Source organism: Nylanderia fulva, unplaced genomic scaffold (assembly GCF_048542155.1).
Source record: "Nylanderia fulva isolate GAGA-0341 unplaced genomic scaffold, ASM4854215v1 Scaffold15, whole genome shotgun sequence".
NCBI classification, from domain to species: Eukaryota; Metazoa; Arthropoda; class Insecta; order Hymenoptera; family Formicidae; genus Nylanderia; species Nylanderia fulva.
In genome coordinates this window covers 1,600,682-1,623,187 of record NW_028189730.1, presented here as the reverse complement: position 1 = coordinate 1,623,187, position 22,506 = coordinate 1,600,682, and the positions used below count along the sequence as shown (strand labels likewise).

The 22,506-nt window shown below is 36.0% G+C and overlaps 1 protein-coding gene across 3 annotated transcripts in view; it reads left to right on the top strand.

The window, feature by feature from the left end:
* Nucleotides 1-22,506, top strand: part of SK (small conductance calcium-activated potassium channel) — a 165,912-nt gene that overhangs the window by 41,877 nt on the left and 101,529 nt on the right. For all 3 annotated transcript variants that reach the window (XM_085480457.1, XM_029308792.2, XM_085480458.1), the window contains exons 2-3: nucleotides 14,561-15,105; nucleotides 19,817-20,087. In XM_085480457.1, the coding sequence (XP_085336583.1) occupies nucleotides 14,621-15,105; nucleotides 19,817-20,087 (756 nt within the window). In that variant the 5' untranslated portion in view covers nucleotides 14,561-14,620. The remainder of the gene's footprint in view (nucleotides 1-14,560; nucleotides 15,106-19,816; nucleotides 20,088-22,506) is intronic.

The window sequence follows — 22,506 nt, the reverse complement described above, 5'->3', positions numbered from 1 at the left end:
AAAATTTTTATGACTTTTTATTTAAAAAAGTAAGTAATTAATGTATTATTTTTGCATAATGTAGAAGATTTATCAGATATTTTTATAATTTAAAAAAAAAAAATATATATATATATATTTATATATATATATGCCGTAAAAAATTTCAAAATTTTGTCTAATCGCTCTTCACCCTCGTTATATAAAAATAATATGTTTTTAATTACTTTTTTAAATAAAGAAATCAAAAATTTTCTATGTAATACATTCGCACAAATTTCTATAATAATATGAAATAATATCAACTGAATCTATTAAATTTAAAAAGATCGGTTCGAAAGACGCGAACAATAGATCTTACTTTCCAACTCTTCTTTTCATTTTTGCGAAAAATGTTATTCCGAGAAGAGCGCGCGGTAAGTGACAAATCGGCGGCGGGCGACTATTCGCGTCGCGGAAGTTTCGCGGCGGAATGAACCGTGCGGAGAAACAAGCGCGCGCGCAGAGAACAGAAATGCATATCCCGCGAATATTCGTACGTCTGGCGATAGTCATCCGCGTTCGCGCGCGCGGAAAATGGCGTTCCGGCGCGATGCGTTTAGCGATCCGATGATGGAAGCGCGGTTATCGCGAATAAAAGCACCGCCGCCGCCGAGAGATCATCTATTTTTATACACGCCGGTCCAGGATCCGGATGATAAAGCACTCTTGGAACTTTGCACCCCTTCCCCTATTTATAAACCCGGATTTGGCATCGCCAAGGCGAACGATGGATGGATGCTGCTCCATCCGCGGTAAATCTGATTTGGAAAACTTCGTACTTGCGCGTTGATTCGCTTTGCATAGCGAATAAGTTCGCGATAAATTGCTGCTCGAAAAGATGTAATGTGTGTGTTAATTTAATCGCGTATTAATAAGAGAAATGTTCTCTCTCTATTTCTGCGAAATTTCAAATTTACATCTTAGACGTATAGGAATATGAAAATAAACAGAGATAAATGAATAAAATAAATTAGGAATTAAAGCTCTCATTTAATTTATTAACATTTATTTAGCGGATTAAATATCATATATATATATATGTATATATTTATACTTTCTACTAATATTTGCGAAATGCGGAAGATTTAATTTATTCTTTCATTTATTTTTCTATTCTCTTTTTATACGAGAGAAAATTTGTATGAGTATGACTTTCAGAAAAATCTAACTTGTTTTTCTCGAAAATGAAATCTGCCTCCGACAATATGTTGTTTATAAGACATTTTCACATTTTATGAAATTTATGTTGGAAAATATTCGCTTCCCTTTCTCTCTCTTTCATGCGGCATCAAAAAGAGATAGAAAACGCTTTCGCGGAAAATTCATCGTTATAAAACGCGCGTAAGATGACCTGGTTCGGCACTATCCAGCAAAATCCTCGGTGTATTAATTAGTCAGCAAAGCTTGACGTATATATACTGTGTGTACACTACATTACGACTGGCGCGATCGATCGCTCCGCATGGAGTACGCGTCGCGATAACGTTCACTTTGTCTCACTGCATTATGCTCGTCGATAGATAGATAGACGCAAATTAATGCTATCGCGGCTGTGCGAGACGTGTATGACGTTGGATCGGTTCAATCGAACGATTATACGGGCCAAAGATTTTCGGCCAAATTTTTGCACAGTTATATACAGGAGGCTCGAGACTCGGAAAAGTTGTCAGAGAACCCACGGGTCTGATACTTTTAATTTTCCGAATTTTTTAATTCCTCAACATCGGCAATTAGAAAATTTATTTCAAAAATGTCGATTTTTTCTGAGGTTGATATTTTCTTCGATCAAAAATCGGCATGTAATTTAAATGTTCCTTTATTAATTAAAACACAACGTTTTCGACCATTAAATTTTTTTTTGTCCTTATCAAGTGTTTTTAATAATAAGTCCTTTGCTTATCTGAAATGGAGCCTCATCTTATTAGTAGCAATAGATTGAAAATGTCATAAGGACTGATAGAAACATCTCAAGAGAGAAAACATTTATTTGCTTTAATCGAATATTCCTGTCACTGCCGCGTCCGAGGATCGAACAATCGCGTTTATAATGTTTTAAACGCGAATCACGAGTTTGTCGCTTATCGTTAAGCGATGTCAGTTTCTGCGTCGGTTGGCGTAGTCCATAGTTATTTAAAGGCATCGCGTCTGAGTGCTCCCGAAATAGTGTGACGTGGCTGACGTGGTTTGCGAGGCATCGGTATGAGCGATCCCGCGTAAAGAGAGCACAGTATTCAATTTTAACCGAAAAGTTGGATTTTTGCAAAAATTAAAATAGCGCGGACATCTGAAAGGATATTAAAATTCATAGGCCTCATGATCAGAATCGCTTTAATTATCTCTCACTTTGCGCAAAAAATCAATGAAATCCTGTAATAATTTTTTAAACGGAAGATTTTATCTCCATGAAGATGTAGAAAATATATGTATATGCAGTGTTGGGTAGTATCTAGATACATTTTGTGTATCTGAGATATATTCGAATTGAAGTATTTATATCTGTATCTAGATACAAAACATGGTATCTGAATTGCTTTTTTCAGATACATTTGCAAATAAATTTTTACATATTTTTTCGAATAGCCCAATTCTTTAAATGTTTAAAAAATCAAAACTGCAAGTTATCAACATATCGTCATCAACATCAGTTGAGCGATTATTAAGCATTGGTCAAATTTTAGTACCATGGCGAAATAGTTTGAGTGATGATATCTTTGAGGTATTTTTCACGTGTTAAGATTAACGAATAAAATTATAATATAAACAAAAATATTAATAAAGATAAAATAATTATTTAGTACATTTTGTGTATATTACCATTATTATGATAAAATATAATTTAAAAGTATCTGATATAAAAATGTATCTATATACATTTTAAGTTGTGTATCTGTATCTATATCTAGATATATATGTTTTACACATATCTGTATCGAGATACATTTTAATAAATGTAGTTTATCCATTACTGTGCATATATGATAGTATAAAGGAAACCTTCTTCTTTCGTCTTATTTCCGAAATAAGGTTCTAAAATAGAACACGACGGGGTGGCACAATATTCAATTTCCCCGACATTCAGTCGCGATTTTAGATTTCGTTCGCGATCCGAGTTAATGAGAATGACTTCCCGCCGACAAGAGTCTTCCGCGTTCTCCATTGGTTCTTATTACAGCTGGGTATTCCCGCGGCTAAATGAGAATCGACCCGGACATTAATCCGCTCGATTATTTCGTCTCGGGATGGAGGAACAGGAAAGGGATTCTATTGTAACGCATTCAATTTCGTAGGTCGGCGGGTCGAAAGATTAGTCCGCGACTTGGAGAAATTCGAATTGAACGGGAAAAATGATCGTCGAAGCTGCTTTTAACTCTTACAACTGCGGTAGGCATTGATTCGTTTCGCGCGATTTTGCTTCGTCATGATGTTAGCGCGGCCATGTTTATACACTTTACTAACTTTTAGCGATCTGCTAACGGCTGATAAAAAAATTCCACTCTCAGTAGGATGTTCATGTGTTGAAATTCGCCAACTTTTACGCGGTTTCGTGCCGGTTCAACGCTGTGTTTCGCAATCACGCTCGAACTATAAGAAAGTTCGAAAGAAAGTTTCCTTTTTCGCTCCCGCAATCTGAGTCGGGCAATCTAAAACACGATAGAATAAATATAAATAATATAATAAATAATACAATAATATGCATTCTCAGGGTGTCTAGCGGTCAGGGAATTTTATAAATCTGGAATTGTCAGGGAAAAGTAAGGAGATTTTACTATTTATCTGGATTTTTTCACATTATTCTGCAATAATTTGTTTCAATAATTTGAAATTTTTTATTAAATAAATATCTCAAGATTTCATGATTAACTAATTTAATTAATTAATTAACTAATTTAATTTAATTAATTTATCATATAGATATATGCAAATTATATATTTGGAAAAAATAATGCTAAAAAGTCAGAGAAAAAATTAATTTCTGGTCTTGGAAAATCTGAAAACATCAGGGAATTTTATAAATCTGGAATTGTCAGGGAAAAGTCAGGAAATTTTACTATTTATCTGGATTTTTTCACATTATTCTGCAATAATTTGTCTCAATAATTTGAAATTTTTTATTAAATAAATATCTCAAGATTTCATGATTAACTAATTTAATTAATTAATTAACTAATTTAATTTAATTAATTTATCATATAGATATATGCAAATTATATATTTAAAAAAAATAATACTAAAAAGTCATGGAAAAAATGAATTTCTGGTCTTGGAAAATCTGAAACAATCAGGGAATTTTTTCATTGAGTCATCTGCTGGACCTGATTCTTCAATACATTTTTCAACGCAAAAATAGTTCGGGGTCAAAACACGCCGAATGATTCAATAGACCTTCGCAATGTCGTATACATTTTCTTTCGTAGATGATATTTTTCGTTCGCGATACGTCGCAAGTAAAGCATCAATTGTCGCGTTCCAGGGAAGCTCTCTCTCTCTCTCTAGTCGCAGACACTTGTATTTTCCCAAGAACAGTCGTTCACAAAGCATACGCGCAAATAACTCAGTTGCAACTGCTGCTAGCTAGTATGTTTTCTTCATGTGTCAAGATCGCGCCCGGGAGTTTCTACTTCTTCGCGTCCTCTCAGAAGAGGCACTCGTCTCCCACATCTCGTATACTCTCTTTTATTCCTAGCCCGCTCTCTTAATTCTCACCCCTGCTGCACTTTCGCCCTCGCCAGTACAAGTACGTGCCACAACAAGACCTGGCATGCGACCAAACGACCTCGAGAACAGAGCCGCTCGAAAAATAAGGCCGACCAATCACGACGAGACTAGCAGCTCTACGCGATTCTTCTCGCAATCAAATATTGACAAACCACGGGAATATTGGTTCTTGGCAGCCGCGACTTATTAGGTCGGTTAAATCAATTAAGTTGATCTCGGATATTGATCTGTCACTTTTGACGGAGGACTCGATTTGAGGATAACGCGGCGATTTTTTTTTTTTTTTTTGAACAGGTAGATATAATATTATGCAGAGTTATGCATATGCGTACAGTTAAAGGGAATTTAGAATCTGGAAAATGCAAATTTATGATATGGAAACAGACGGGAAAATCTGAATCCGACATGCACATAAAAGTTCTTTACACGGTGAATCAAATAATAGGAATTTTGAATGCGCGAATGAGAGAGGACTCTGAGAGGCTATAAAGAACAAGCTGCTTTTTTATTATTCACTGAATGAGGTTCATTCGTCTTTGCAATTTTACTGTATCCTTTTTTAACGATAAGAGAGAGAACCCCTACTTATGAAGCGTGAAGTGCACCTTTGTGATGTCATGCCTCGTAAGGTGATACTTTCTCTAAAGCCATTCTGGAACCTTAACAAGATTATATGTAATTAAAGTAGCACATTCCTTGTAGAAGACCATTTATTTTCAACTGCATATATACATGTTTAGCCATCTAATTTATTAGAAAATAAATTTAGCAGCAAATATTTTTAAGTCACATAATTTGAACATATTTGCAGTGTTAATTAAAATGTCATAATTATAAAATGTTAAAATTTTCAATTTTTATGTCTCGAGTGTGCTTTTGAAACACTCTACATTCTAATGAAATTTGAGGAAAGTATAGAAAGAATAAACATGACGCTATTTTATTTTATAATTAAATATGTGCAAATTAAAGTGCTTGTCACCTTTTGATTGCCTCCCCAAGGCACTCATATTGAGTTTCATTGAGCTGTGATAAAAAGCAAAATTGTATGTATATATAACGGATATATACATGTACACATCGAAGGATAAATTTATTTTGAAAATACCAGCGAACAAGGGCGTTGCTAGGTGATCATGATGATGATTCAAAGGATCCAATTGTCGAGGGTTAAATGATGGCACAGATGAACTCGAGAAGCTACGATCGTAATCACGCGCGACGGCACATGAATAAAGCAAACGAGTGCTAATGAGTGTCGACAGAAATAAGCAGGCAAGAAAATCTTCGAAAAAAGTACCCATGAATAATAATGACTTCTCAATTTGTCATTCGACAGATTTAAAAAAAGCGACATACAATTTTCCGTTTCATTCTTACGAGTATTATATAATCCCAGGAATAATATTGTATCACGGAGAAAATTTTCTCTTAGAATTTACCCTGAAAATCATGTTTAAATTAATTTTGGGACAATATGGTGTTGGAAGAATTTTATAAGAATTTCTCTGATTAATATATTTACCATAATAAAAATATGAATATGTACATAGTAAATTTTATTATGTGTATAGTAAAATTAATCGAACATATTTTATATCTTATTGTGGTAGATATTAATATTTTTAGTGTAATAAATATTAATTATTACTGTATTTTAATATTAGTGATTTTTAGGGTAAATTCTAAGAGAAAATTCTCTTAATGTACGTTCTTTTAAAATTGACGTAACAGACAATAATACCAAATAAACTCGTAATAACGGATAATAATAATTATTTGACATTAACAATCTCTTCAAAGCTCGACCAAATGATGTTCAGAGATTTAAAACGGAATATGTTTGTCTGGGCAGATGTTCCCATCTGTTTCTCATGGCCACTTGAAAAATTTTAATGGCTAGAGGCGCGACATGTTCGACGAGTTGCCAAACTTTTTCCGAGGCGCAACACGTCTCTACATCCTATTAAGTCCTGAACTCGAGTAACTTGGAGAAGAACCGGTTGAATCCGAGATCGAGCAAATTTGAAATTTTTATCCCACCAAGAACTTTGGCGAATAAGTTGGAAAGTTCCTCAACTAGTTTGTGAGAATGTTGATTGAGGTGTCCATCAAAATTTAGATTGCACTAATCGCGAGAGAATGCGAGTCTTCACATCCCGAAGCTATTCCTTAATGAACTCGCGAAAATATTCATTGAGCAATATCTAGTGTTTGCTGTTATCTAAACAAAATTATATAGGTTATCTAGATAAAATTTTGGCGTCATTTTATCTTTATATATAGATAATAAAAATTTGTATTATCTATATCTTAGATGAAAAAAAAATTTTATCTTTACTAAATTATCTAGAATAATTTTTAGATAATTTTGGTTTAGAATCATAGCACATAAAAATACTTGAATAGAACTTAAGTAGTAAGCGATAAAAAATTATAAATAAGAATATGAATAAATGTTTATATCCCTTTTATAATTTACATTTTTTTTATTATGTAACTGCGTTACATAAGCAGTCTTAAAAATTATTATCTAGAAAATTATCTAGATGAATCGCCATATAATTTTATATCTAAATATATTTAAAACAAAATCATATTCATCTTATCTAATTGTAAGATAAATTTATATATTTTTATCTCATCTTTATCTTTATTAAGCTAATTTTAAAATCATCTAAGCACAATCTCCATCTTCTTTTTAAATAATACACTCTTTCTATTAATCTTTTCAAAATTATACAAGATTATTGCGTCGTGATACATAAGCGTTACATAAGCAGTCTTAAAAATTATTATCTAGAAAATTATCTAGATGAATCGCCATATAATTTTATATCTAAATATATTTAAAACAAAATCATCTTCATCTTATCTAATTGTAAGATAAATTTATATATTTTTATCTCATCTTTATCTTTATCTAGCTAATTTTAAAATCATCTAAGCACAATCTCCATCTTCTTTTTAAATAGTACACTCTTTTTATTAATCTTTTCAAAATTATACAAGATCATTGCGTCGCGATTATCTATTTTTATTCCGATTAGTAATAAAAAAATCCGAGAGACGTAGACACTTGTTTAGGATGAAAAAATCCGAAATTTCGAAATGAAGAGTATCGAAAGGAAAAACGGAAGAAGAAGTCACCCGTGACAGACGTGCTCGCTATACTCGGGGAGGCCCGTTATAGCCCGGCACGTGCGGTAAACTGTGCATAACTCGAAACGACTGCGGTAAAGGACGCGTAAAACGCCAACGTTCGGCCGTCAATTGTCCGTCATAACTCTGGCGAAACGTGCTGGCTCCGCTTTTACGTTGTATTACTTGGCCGCGGCCCGCTTTAGAATCGTAACCCGCGCTCAATGACTGACACTTTAATTCCCGGTTAATCTCGCGGAGAGAAATCGATTCGATAGGCCGGCCGTCGGGTCGTGTGATAGTTTTAAGGAGACTGGGCTAATTTATCGCGAGGCGTTGCATAGCGTCGCGTCACGCGACGCTGCGACCCATAAAGGGAAATGTCGGCAATTTTTTTTTTCCCCCGCGACGTGACACAAACGATGTGTGTACGGTGTGTTTAATGTGCGATGGATTATTTTTTGCTCAACCGTTTTTCTCCCCGACAAAAAGGCGGGACGGTTTCCATAGAGAGAGAAAAAGGAAATAAAGTTATTTTTTAACTCTTTCTTTTTTTTTATACGAAAAATACAGATATTTTTAATACACATGTTTTTATTATTACATATATTTTTTAGTTGAATTTCATATAAATATAGTTGTTTATTAATATATGTAAATCTCTCTTGTCATTTAACCGAGAAATGTATACGTTTCGCGGGAAGCATGCAATGTTATCTCGAGATGAGTGTTCAACCCTTTGACGCTAAACTACTCTACAGTAGTTTTCTTCTATCTACCCAACTCTACCCAGCTCATATTTATCGTTCGCCATTGTGCACGCGGTCTAAGGGCTCGTATTCCCGCGATAATATTGCTGCAACACATATATACGGTCGTGGTCGCCGGACGGATGTTCCCTCCTTCCGTTTCGCGCTATTTGCGAGCAAAAGATTCAATCCGATTAGATAACGAAGTGTGCATCCAACGTGCGCCAGGTATTCTGGTCAGACGCGAACTACGTGATTTTGACGCGCAATATTCGATTCTGTATTCAACCTGTCAGATCGAGCTGTCAGTGATCGTTATTCGATTTGGTCTGTCTTAGTTTGATAGAAGTGAACTAATGGAAATGTTAAAAAAACGTGGCTAAAAGGGAGATATAGATTATTGGAGATTTTTTATACGGAATACATTTTAAAATTGAACGCCAAAGGTTCGCAGGGAAGCCAATCTTATTTTATTTTAACGCGTAACTGATTATCCCAAGTGAAAAGGGTCAGCTATATGGTCAGACGCTTCTCGTTAAACTTTGATCGGCCAATTTTAAACCGGAGCTTGATATCGGCTCTCTATAATATTGAAGACATTTTCGCGTGTTTAATAGGCAACGGAATTTTTTCTTTTTATATCTTTCCGCCTTCCGCGATCAACCGATCCTCGTTAAATTTTGATCGACCAATTTTAAACCGACGAGAGCGTGGTATCGATTTTCTAATATCGAAGACATTTTAACGCGCTGAATTTTTTTTCCACCACTCCAAGTTTCTTACGTTATAAAACAAGCACTTGCAAAAGAATCCGCGATCGAAATGAAAGGGAACGAATTCCATCTCGTTAACGGGTCGCGGCCATCGACTGTCGGGGGTGTATAAATTACTACATTCTTTCTCTCTCTCTTCCGTGCTCTCTAATTACGCGGCCGGAGGCGACTCTAATGAGTTCGCGAGCGACGCTCGTGATCGCTTTCATGAAGTCACTCGACTTTATTCCGCAGGGAATCAAAACGCGCGCGCATGTTCGCGTGCTAGAATCATCCGGCCATCTATCTATCCGGTGTCTCGTTTCGTTCGAATGTGTGACACGTGAGTCGCGAGGGAAGTGCATGCCCTTGTGCTCCCTTTTCGCATATATATGAAAATACCCAAGAGCTTCGTTTAACTCATAGATTGCATGACCCGCCCCTACGTTATGAAAATATAACGCGAGTCATCGCGTTCTTTCTTTCAATTATTCACGCTTATATTCTCTCGAGGGACCACCTGAGGCTACACTTTAACACGAGATGGGAGGCAAGAAATTGGCGAATTTTTGCTCGGGATATCGCCGAAATATCGCTTAATTAATTTAAACGTGTTACTCGCTCGTTATTTTTTTTTCTTCGTGCGGACAAATTATTTCAATTTCATATAATATAATATATATTATTTAATATATATTATTATTATTTAATATATAATATATATTATTTAATATATATTATTATTATTTAATATATAATATATATTATTTAATATATAATATATATTATATAATATATGTTATTTTGTATAATATAATATATATTCGTGAAAAGTTGGAGCGATAAACAACGCAAACGCGTATTTCGCATGCTCGTTATATTTCCATTATCGTAGTGCGAAACTATCAATTTATCTCCGTGTCATTTTACGCTCGACGTAAAAGTTTATCTCGGAAGGGTATCGCGGCTGAGTACTATATTTTCCATTTTCGATAACGTTTTCGCGAGAAAATGACGAAGGTGCATCTGGAGGGAAATTCCATCCGTAGGGTGTGGTACGTCGACCGATATCATTCCACCTTTCTCTCACCTTCTCCGCGAGACGGAGATGACGCGGCCTCACCTGTATTTCGACGGCGAAAAATTACTCGGCGAGTCCCAGGAGCGGCATAAGGACCCTCGGGTCGAGGATGAAATAGGGAGGACGAGGCGGCGCCGCGAGAAGGTCGCTGAAAAATTGAACACGCGAAGAAGAGAAAGAAGGCATAACTTTTGCGTAGTTGCGTGGCCTCTCTTAGCCCCCATGTTTTATGCCGGATCGCTTTCACACGTACGAGAAGGAAGCGTCGCTCTCGCAGGGACCGGACATTGATCCGGGGAAAATTTCACAACTTTGCTTTCTTCTCCCATACTAAAACTAGGATGTTTGTTTCTATGTATGAATGTATGAATGTACGACCCGGGAAAACTTTTTTTTATTTATAACAATATATTTTAAATTATATAGAAATGTATAAAATTATATATATATATATATATATATATATATATATATATATAATAAATATTTTATATATATATATATATATAATAAATATTTTATATATATATATATATATATAATAAATATTTTATATATATATATATATCTATAAAAAAAAATATATATATATATATAAAAAATTATATGTAAAACATTTTTTCCCGGGAATGCCGCGTATCTTGAATGCTTAAAATATAAATATAAATTATTTTAAATAAACATAGCAGAAAAAGAGGATATAAATGTCAAAATTGAAGTTAAAGTAAAGGATATAAAAAATATGCTCTTATATATATTCATTAGTTTTTTTCATTACAAAGTATATTAAAGAAATAGACATTTACGTAGCGTTAAATATACGTCTATTTAATAATACGATGTACGAGTTTATTATCGATTCACTTATTTAAACGATAAACTACACTTATGTCTTGCAACATGTTTTTTTTATCGTTAGTTAATTTAAAGTTACCTCGCTGTTTATATGTTTTGCTGACAACGGAAGACTCTCGCGATGTGATAATGTATGAAATTAAGTAGAAATAAGAGATGTCAGATCGTGCGAGACAGGCAAACTTACGAGGATGTGACTCTAATAAAGATGGTCGTCTTTTTATAGTCCCTCTTAACGTCGGTCGTAATCTTGCTTGTACAATCATTCGTTTTATATACTTAGCGGTCGTTTAATTGCGCTAATGTGGTTTTTATGCGATCGTGCTCCGTCATGAAATTACTCGACTAACGTCGTCATTTTATGATCCGAGATCCAATTTTCCGCGGGTGTTTAAGACGAAATTTTCCCTTGTATAAAAAGCACCTGCAAAGTTGACGGTTCACTTGGATTAGCCAAGTGTGAAATTGAGTCAACAGGAAGGACGGAGCAAAGTTATCGCGAGTGCTGGGAAGCTGCGAATTTATTAAGTGGAGAATAGAACTACAACCCGCGAGAGAACTTGGGAGGCAACTTTGTGTTGTTTAATTTCTCTCGAGCTACACCACTTTGCGATAGTTATCTTCATATAAATTGAACGCGCGGAAATACATCGAATTTTCGAATTCATCCAAATCCATGACACTTTCACGAGACGCAATTAATATTGATTTGCATGTATCGATTTTATATATTTGCCCAGTCGTTTCTAATTCAGATCGGCCTGGACGCCGTGTCCGACGTAAATAAATAAATCGTCGGCAAAGCCCTCGTTTACCATCATGTTCCGACGTTCCGAACGAGATCGCCCGCTATGTGTTAAATGGCCGACGATATCTAGTAGTTTGGCAAATCTTGCGGCATGCCGCTGTCGGCGGCTCTAACGCCGGAAATCTCGAAAGGCCACAAATGCCTGGCACCGACCATCGTTTGCGGTCGATACTCTCGAAACACTTTCGGTATTAGGTGATTCTCGAAATTTGCCGCGAGTACCACTCGGCGACAGCCCGATATTCTCGAATTCTCTCGCCTCCGCCGTTAATTTCGCTGATATACAGCGCCAAGACACGATTCCTCAGAGAGGAACCAAATTCCATTTTACAGTTTGCAAATCAAACTAACAATCTATACATATACGCGGCAGAGAGCGAAATTGATCAAACAAACCGAGCGAAGGAGTCGTTTAAAATCATATCAATTTACGGTTTCATTCAGTGTCTGCGAATTTGCCCTCTTCGAACTTTTAATGAAGAAATTAAGGAAGATTAAAATTAGGATCATTGAAAAAATCTAGGTATTTTTATTGGCAATTACTTGTTCAAAACTGGAAAATTACTTAAAATTACTTCATTATATTTTATTTTATTAGAACTTTATATTTTACTTTATTAGAACTTTATCTAACAAGCATTTATTTTTATGTGTAATTCCATGTTCAGTGGAATATTTTTAATCTCGAAAATACATAAGTATATATAAAAATCTCTCCTCCAATTTTAAAGTCGACCAGACTGGCAATAATTTATTTAAAAAATTAGTTAAATTACAACGTTTCGGCTGTCATTGCAGCCCTTTTCAAGTAATCTATGAACAATTATATACATATAAATATACTCTTAATGCGCTTAATCATAGAAATAATTATAAATTTACAAAAATATATATGTTTACGTACCAGATTAATACAATAAATTAAATTTACAGCAAACCCCCGACAAAATTAACCATTGTTTTGATGAACAATGTATAACTGACAGAAGTGAGCACGAAAAAATAGATGTTGACTGTTAGCAGAAAACTTAGTCACTAACGCGTTGAGAAAATAGAAAACCAGAGTACTGTGTCTTTCGCAATTTTTAAAACGTCAATACAAAGTCAAATAAATAAATAAATAAATAAATAAATATGTAACATATGACAATATAATATATTAAATAGCTTCAAGAACGCGATCATAAATCCCACTGAAATTCTCCGTATCTTTTTGTAAATTAATGCTCTTTCTTTGGTTTTTTATATAGAACATTTCTGCTATTTCTCTTTTTCTTGTTTGTTTTTCTTGATGCAGAATCACAGGAGAATCCCAACGGAACTCATGATCGTTGCAAGTCCGATGCAAACTAACAACTGAGTGTGATGTCGTGTCTTTTTTGATGTTATTTTTATGTTCCTTAATACGTGTTTCTAAATGTCGCTTTGTTTGTCCAATATATGTAGAGTCACAGTTCGCGCATTCGATCTTATAAACGACATCGGTTCTTTTTAAGTTGTCAATACTATCTTTTCCTCTTTTTATCAATGTGTCTAATTTTTTAGGAACGGTATATAATACACCGATTCCATTTTTGTTTATGCAACGAGTAATATTTTCGCTCAAATCTCTAATATACGGCAACGCTATAGCATTTCGTGTATCAAATTTATCTCGATTAGACGCACCAAAATTACCGCCAAATTTAATTGCCCTAAGTCTCCTGTTAATAATTTTGTTTATGACTGTTGACGGGTAACAATTGTTACGAAGAATTCGTTTGACTAAGATGATGTTTTTCTCGTGAAACATAGGGTCCGCGAGTAAAATAGCCCTGTCCACGAGGCTTGTGATCACACTAATTTTATAACGCATCGGATGGTTCGAAAGAAAATTTATATAACGGCCTGAAAACGTAGGCTTACGGAACCAGTCAGTCGTCAATTTGCCATTAACTCGTATAACGTTTGTGTCTAAAAAACTTAAGGAACAATTGTTCTCCAATTCAAACGTAAACCTTAGTCGAGTGTGAAAGCTATTAAAAATCGTAAGCATATCCTCCACTTTACATTTCGGAATAATTGAAAAAATGTCATCAACATATCTGAAATAACAATAGGGCTCAAAATCCAATTGACGCAAACAATATGATTCCAAATCGTCCATAACCATATCAGACAAAGTAGTAATCGTCCATAACCATATCAGACATAAGTATATATATATATATATATATATATATATATATATATATATATCTGTCATGTATATAATTTCGAAAACAGTTTTATTAAATATCCGTCGACTTGCTTTCCTCTTGAAACTCGTCGTAATAAAAAAAAAAAAAGGATCAGGATCTATTATTCCCATTTGTTAGTTCGTCGGAGACGACGTCTGTTTCCAGTTGATCGGAATATTCGAGATGATTAAAGATCCCGTTTCCCGTTTCTGTCTCAGGGGATGGCGACGTAACGTAGCGGCGGATTACTAGCCGGCACTCTCTCTCTCTCTCGAGGGATGAACACGAACGGCAACGCGGTTGCGCAGGAAGATGGTGCCGGTACCGATTACGGCGGGAACGAGGAGACGGCGGCGCTGCTCGGCAGGCCGCCGCCGCCGCCGGTCGTGGTGGCCGCGGCGTCTCAGGGCAAGCCGGTGCTGACGCGGCAGGATCGGGCAACCTTCCTGGTCGCCTCGCCGCAACTGTCCGTGTCCGGACTCGGCGGCTCCGAGGAGAGCGGCACCAACGAGGATCCGGGGACCAGATCGGTACCGGACATCGAGCTCCACTGCCGGCTCGACGGCGAGCCGCATCAGCCATCGCCGCCGCCTCCGCCGCAGATTCAGCAACCGCAGCAGCAACAGACGCAGCTGCAGGCGCAGCCGGCCTCCTACAGCACCCGCTCCTCCAGGCAGTCGTCGCATCAGTACAGATGTAGGTGCGACCGGAGGGACTCGCTCGCGCCCGTGTCTGCCCTTCACTTGGCCCGCAGCGTCTCCAGGTAAGAATTTCACAAACCAAGTCGAGGAACCGAGTCAAGTTCTTTTTCAGAAAAGTAAGATATGTAATGTAGATATCAAAGATCACGTGCAACAGTTCCTGACAGCACACACATCCCGAAGACGTTCAGAGAACATCCTGAGGATGTTGGAGTGTCCTCTGGAGATGATGTGCTATTAGGGGTGTAATCTTTTTTTTAGAAATATTTGATCGCAACTTACTTTTCCTGTACTTGATGAGGGAACTTGTATAGATACACATATATGTGGGGAACGAGTAAAAAAACTATGTGGAACAATGTAGATATCAAAGACCACGTGCAACAGCTCCTGACAGCACACACATCCCGAAGACGTTCAGAGAACATCCTGAGGATGTTGGAGTGTCCTCTGGAGATGATGTGCTATTAGGGGTGTAATCTTTTTTTTAGAAATATTTGATCGCAACTTACTTTTCCTGTACTTGATGAGGGAACTTGTATAGATACACATATATGTGGGGAACGAGTAAAAAAACTATGTGGAACAATGTAGATATCAAAGACCACGTGCAACAGCTCCTGACAGCACACACATCCCGAAGACGTTCAGAGAACATCCTGAGGATGTTGGAGTGTTCTCTGGAGATGATGTGCTATTAGGGGCGTAATCTTTTTTTTAGAAATATTTGATCGCAACTTATTTTTCCTGTACTTGATGAGGGACTTGTATAGATACACATATATGTGGGGAACGAGTAAAAAAAACTATGTGGAACACCGTAATCTTTCCTTAGAAATATTTGATCCCAACTTACATATTTTTCCTGTACTTGATGAGGAAGTTGTGTAGATACACATATATATGTGGGGAAATACATATTTTATTCGCATGTGATCATTAATATGGCAGCAGCATTTATTTTTCATAAACGAGTCGTTGTGTGCCGCGCGATGTTTGTTAATACTACACACGTACTACGGATAATGTATAGCTATTTCGCGAGAATGAAAAGTAATGACTGTTTCGTAATTTTACATATTAACTACACGTGTTTTCTATAAAATTGACAAAAAAGATTAAAATGTGGAGATATAAGGTATAAACGCAAGCGTATTAAAAAAAGGAGAGTATTAAAATATTACCACGAGTGCGGACAGGGGAATCGATTACTTTTTATCACGTATGGTGCAAATTACTATATTTGTCACTTCGGTTAAATATAACAGAGTAAAATTTTAAAACTCAAGCGTTAACTTATTTGTTAAAAACCGCAATTGTGGTTCTCTCGTGCTTATGTCGCAATATACGTGAAAAGGAGAAAATGAGGCGCATATATTTCACACACATGCATATATTTACATGTATTGCATTTAATATTTATGAGTTAATCCAGAAAAACTTAATACCCGTTAAAAAAAGAGGAACCGCATAGCTGCGCAAGTTTAAGCACGCGTGAAAGTTTTGACTCGTATAATTGGCAAAGTTTAACTACTCGGCGAACACTAGTCGACTACGTACTACCGTAAACTTGTGCCCGGATGTAATAGAATTGGAGCGAATAGTTGAAGACAGAAGTCTCGATTGGAGACGAAACCGAAACAGGAATTCGCTTTACAAATTTCCGCCGTCACTTACGATTTCGATTTTCTTTTGCACCGTATAGAGAACGCGGAATATTCCATTCAGAATTTATAATGGCACATATATCCCTAGCAAAAGATTTATTTTATTCATCGAATGTATCTCGTATATCCCGAAATGCACGAAAATGTGTTGCTTCTCCGCGCGACGAGAAAAATCTTCGGATCGCGCGCGATTTAATTTTTCATCACGTAGGAGGGCTCTCTCGAAATTAAGGGATTTTTATCCGAGAGAGACGAGAATCTATTCGCGAAATAGCTGCGCGAATCGGCCACTTTTATTTAAGTGCACCCGGAGAATCATCCCGTTCATTCCTTCTCCGAGAAATGCGTCTGCTCTCGGAAAAATGCGACGTCTCTGTTTCGTTAGACGACGAGGATCGTCCAAGCGGAACAGAAGCTTTCCTCTTCTTGGCCGATATATAAGAGAATTCTTTTGCCCCTTTCTTCCTCCGCGTTTGCCGCCATCGCGAGTTTCTAGGACGATCTCGCGTGCACCGGGTCGAGAGTTGAGCCGCGGAATTTTATGTCGTTCTGCAACTCGAAAGCCGAAGACTAGACCGGGAATTACTCAAGGAGATAAAGAAACGACGTATAAAAAAATGTTGTTGAGAAATACCGATGTGAAAATCGCTTTCCTTTTATTTTACGAGCCACCATATTTTAGCCGATTTTATTAGCTGGTCGTTCGAATTTATTGGGCGACACTAGATTCGTCTCTCCTTAATTTTTAAGAACTATCGAGCGTTTTTCTATTTAAACGAAAGGTTGAAGTTAATCAAATTAAAAGAAATCGATTAAAGTTAAATTAAAATTAATATACTGAGGTATCGAGAATAACTATACCATATTCTTAAGAGTTAAAGAAACTGATAAAACCAACAAACAACTTTAAATTCCAAATTTATTGTATTTCACGACTTTCATCTAAAGCTTACGTATATAACAAAAGTTTCAAATGGAAAAAAATAAAGCGTTTCTCGTTCTGAAAGATTTTATATCGAGGTATAAAACTTTTAACAGATTATACACAAGACTCCGTTGAACGATATTGTTATACGATTATTATTGTTGTCGTTGTGTGATATCATATTCATTTATCAAGAAAGTTACGCTTTGTAAACATATCTTTTATACTTGTGACGTAGAATAAGTATATTGAATCATGAATAAAAGATCCTTTGTTATCCCGAAAAGCCATTCAGAAGCTAAGGGACTTCAGTTTTCACCTAAGGTCGAAGGCGCGACAGTTAATGATATCTCTAGACGACAGCCTCACCATCTGCCCTATAAAAGCCGGAGGGCTCTTGGTTTAGGGCGCTTTCAGACAAAGAGAACTCTAGTACATATTCTAACGACAAAATTGAATTGCCATATTCAAACCAACGGAGTTTGCCAGAATCTCGGTAATTTCATCAGCAATCTTGTGTACACTCTGGTAATTCTAGAAATAACGTATGTTACGTCTATTATATGTATTTTCTTGATAAATCTGAGATTGCCCGGAATTTAATCCAGAACGAAATTATTTTAACTTTGTAACGATTCTTTGTAGTCGACTAAAAAAAAAAAAATAAAATAAAATAAATGAAAATTTTTGTTAAAGCGAAATATAATTGAAATTAGAGCCGAAGAGATATTATTCAGTCATTTAAATTGCAATTGAAAAAAGTTTGCCAATTCGCGCAGTTTCGCTCGTAATCGAAAATGATCGGGGCCTTAATATCGAAATAATTATTATTCAAATATCAATGGGTGAACGGTGCCTTTGAGACATGTATGTTACCGATTTAGCGGGGCGGCAATTTTCAGTGAAATTAGTCCATGGACGGGTGGCCACGTGCAATATTGGATAGCGTATTTGAGACTATCAATTCAACTTTATAGTTCACGCCAGCCATAAAACTGTAGACTATAAACGATCCGAGAGCAGCCCGATTACAACGATATTATATTGCTGAATAAAATTGCAAAAAATCCATCTTTTGTGCATTTAATATGTTTTGTGACATTTATTCGCTACTAATTAAGCTGAGCATGTTTAAATATTAATGTTCTACATGTCACAAGTAATTTTTGAAATCAAAAATAGAAAAGCTATAAATAAGATAACAAATGCGATATTAATTTTATGTTTTATCTACTAGGAATAAAGTAAAAATTTGTAAGATTTCTCAACAAATAAAGTCACTTTTAGCATGAAATTTTTGAATTTTAAAAGATAGGTACCGTCTTTTCAAAGTAAACTTTGTGACAAGATTATTCATCCGATATACATGTATATCTTCTTTTTGAAAGAGAGTTTTTCTAATTCTCCTAGGATTCACAAGCATCTCAGTTAATGAAGTTAAAATACTCGTTCTCAAAGGATCACATGCAAGTTAGCTTTACTTTTCATAGAAGCTACAAATTGACAAACAGATTTGAAAATAAGGACGAATTTGTCGTTAAATTAATAACACCGTCAATCTATCTATCTCAAGCGACCAAAACGGTCGAATCAAACTTAGATAAATGGTCCAATTTCTGATCTGTTAAGTGCACAAAGACAGTTATTTTTTATTTACGAAGCAATATAAAATAAAATTGACGACAAATAATTTCTTTGCGTGAATCAGTTTTTTTATGTAGTATACATTTTATATTTTGCAAGTAAATATAACTAGAAATTATAATAAAGTTATTTAATTAAAACTACCAATTTATTGTCGGAGCTCGTGACTCCCTGATTTATTTCTAATTATTCATTTTAAAACGTCAGTTTTTTTTTGCAATTGAAAGTAATGCACAGCATTATTTATCTAATTGATAATTTATATGATAAGTTTCTGATTTATTTTTTACTAATATGTAATTGTATTATTATTTGTTTTGTAAGTACTAAAGGGTTTTCTCTTACTCGTTAAATAAATAAATAAATAAAATAATAACTAAATAATTAAAAAACATCAAGGTGAATTAAAAAAATTAAAACATCGATTCTAAAATCCAGATGGATCTTAGAAAAAGGAGAAAAAAACAGGGTAGGTCAAGAATTTTTCCCCGTTCGCGGATGTAATCGGGCCGTGTTTTTTTTCTCTGTTTCGCGAAGGGAGAGCGTGAAAAGCGGCCACCACTGCTGTCCGTGTCAGGCGCCGCCGCCACCGGTGCTGGTCACCACGTCGCCCAACGCGCGCATAATACGGCAGAGCTCGCAGCCGGAGGCGTCCGCGTGTTGCTGCTCCGGCTGTTGCTGCCCGCTGCACACCGGCGCGGCGCCGAGCGCCGCCTCGCTGCGGCAGCTACGGGAGCCAGGTGACGGGATCGCCGGCATCGCCGCGGACTCGCTGCGGATCAATGGCGGCATACGACAGTTCCGGCAGGTAAGCCGACGATTCTCCGCATCTGCTTTTCTTTCTATCATATATATATATACGGTCTCCGCGACGAGACCCGAGTCTAATCACACATACGCACATGCATGCGTTCCCGATGCGAGAATACCCTGTTATTCATTTTACAATCGAGTTTGGACAAAGATTTAGGGGTGAGATTTTTTGAAATTGTATTTATAATTAATATGTTTAATTGTGAGTTTTTGCAGTGTATCCCAAGTAGCAAACTGACGTCATTAAGGGGATCCTAAACGGTCTTTCTTGAGTTTTAGTTCTGTTTTATCGACAAAATGTGAGGTTAGATAAAATATAAATTTATTTATTGGCTATACGGATTGTTTTTTACCTGAAATTAGAACGCTTCGCTTTTTGTTAATATTAATACTTTAATTTGTACAGGAAAAAGATTTATCAATCTGTATAATTTCATATATCTTGGTTACAGAATTATAAAGGCTTAGAATTCATAATTCTGTAACCAAGATGAGACTATACAGATATTAATCAATCTTTTCCCTTCTTACAAATTAAAGTCTTAATCTTAACAAATTGCGAAGTGCTCTAATTTCAGGTAAAAAAAACAATCCGTATAGCCAATAAATAGATTTATAGTTGAATCTAACCTCACATTTTGTCGATAAAACAGGACTGAAACTCAAAAACGTTTAGGATCCCCTTAAACGTCAAAATGATGACGTATGCTTGCTGTACCTGGGATATTTCTTGATAAATGTGAATGTCAAATTAATGATGCGACTCGGAACAAAAGAACGAAAGGGAAGCGCGGAATAAATGCGTATAGAATTCGAAATAAACGCTTAATGAATCATACCGCAATTATGCGCGATACGCTGCAGCTGGTATTCTTACATCGTGAACAAAAAGCATTACCTGTGCGCGGTACAGCACCACCACCAAACTGTCACCCAACCCCTTCACAAGCCACCCTGCCTTCCCTCTCTCGTGACGTTCCTACACACGTGTCTCCATTTGCCCGCCTTTCTCTCGTTCTCTGTTTGTTTTCACTTCCCGGTGAGTTTGCGGAGAGATAGAGGATGAGAAAAGATTGTATTTAATTGGTAAACGGTTTTGTGTTGAATAAGAGTCGCGGAGCAAATCTCGAATGTAATATCTCATTGTTACTTAAGCATCTCTCTTCCGCGAGATAAAAGGACATCTAATAGAGACATTTTTCTAACAGGTTTTTTCTCAAGACATTCTCTCGACTTCTATTATATTATTTGAACTGGTTTTTACAACTGCTCTCTTTTCTTTTACATGAAAAATTTACGCACAAGAGAGAATATAAAGAAACGTAGATAAATATTTCTCCTCTCGTAGAAACTCAAAGTAAGGAAATAACAAAGATTGTAATTACAATTATAGCTGTTAATTTAATTATAGTTAATTTTACTTTCTCTCTCTCTCTCTCACTCTCGTTTCTTCTATTGTCGTTCCTCCGACTCTCTTCACGCATGTTTTCCATATATACGTGTCCTCATCTTTTTCATTGTTTGTGTCTTCAGTGTCATTGTTTTACTGTCAACTTGCTCAACTCTTTTATTGGTGTTTTTTTTCCACTCGTTACATTCCTATTCGTACGTATCATGTGTTCGTGGCGTCGTTTGTGTATCGAATGTGTATTGTAAAACGTTTCTTGTCTCTCTCTCTCTCTCTTTTTCTCTCTTTCTCTCTTATCATTCGTTTGAACTCGTTTCGTTTCCTACGAGAGACAGATCTCTCCCTCTTTTATTCTCCAGCCATCCCCCAACATCCCAGGTTTCTTTTCCACCCCCTAGCTGGGAGGAGGATTTACCGGCGTAAGTCCGATGGAATCGTAAAAGTGTGCGACACGCCGAGAAAGGTTATACACAGGTTTTATAGGATCGAAACTTACAGCGCGAACTTTACGAGAGTGCGAATTGCATTGCTTTCGTTACGAAGATCTGTGACGGCTCTTTTTATCTTGAGCTCATCGTTATCCGTCGAAGGTTGATGGTTTGTCACAGTGTGCAAAGGATAGTTTGTTAAGGTTTCACGTGCCTCAATTTGACTCGTTCGATCTCCATTTTTTATGATTTTCCATTCGTAAAAAATCCTTTGCGGATTTTTCATCTATAGATGGAAAAAAACTGTCAGTTTGCGAATGCTTCTAGATTCGAGGATCAAATAAATCTCGTTCGAGAAACTCGCAAAATATAAATGATTTGTAATGAAATTGAATGCAAATTTTTCAAACTAGTGATTTTTGAAATCCATAATTTGATGTTCAGAATAATACATCACAATTTTGCGCGTACACAAGTATTCATAGAATAGGGAGCAAGACTTTGAGGAATTTAATATCTCGCGAATTTGCAAATCTGTCCAAATGCAGGCATTCAAGATTTTTTGATTCAGGAATTTA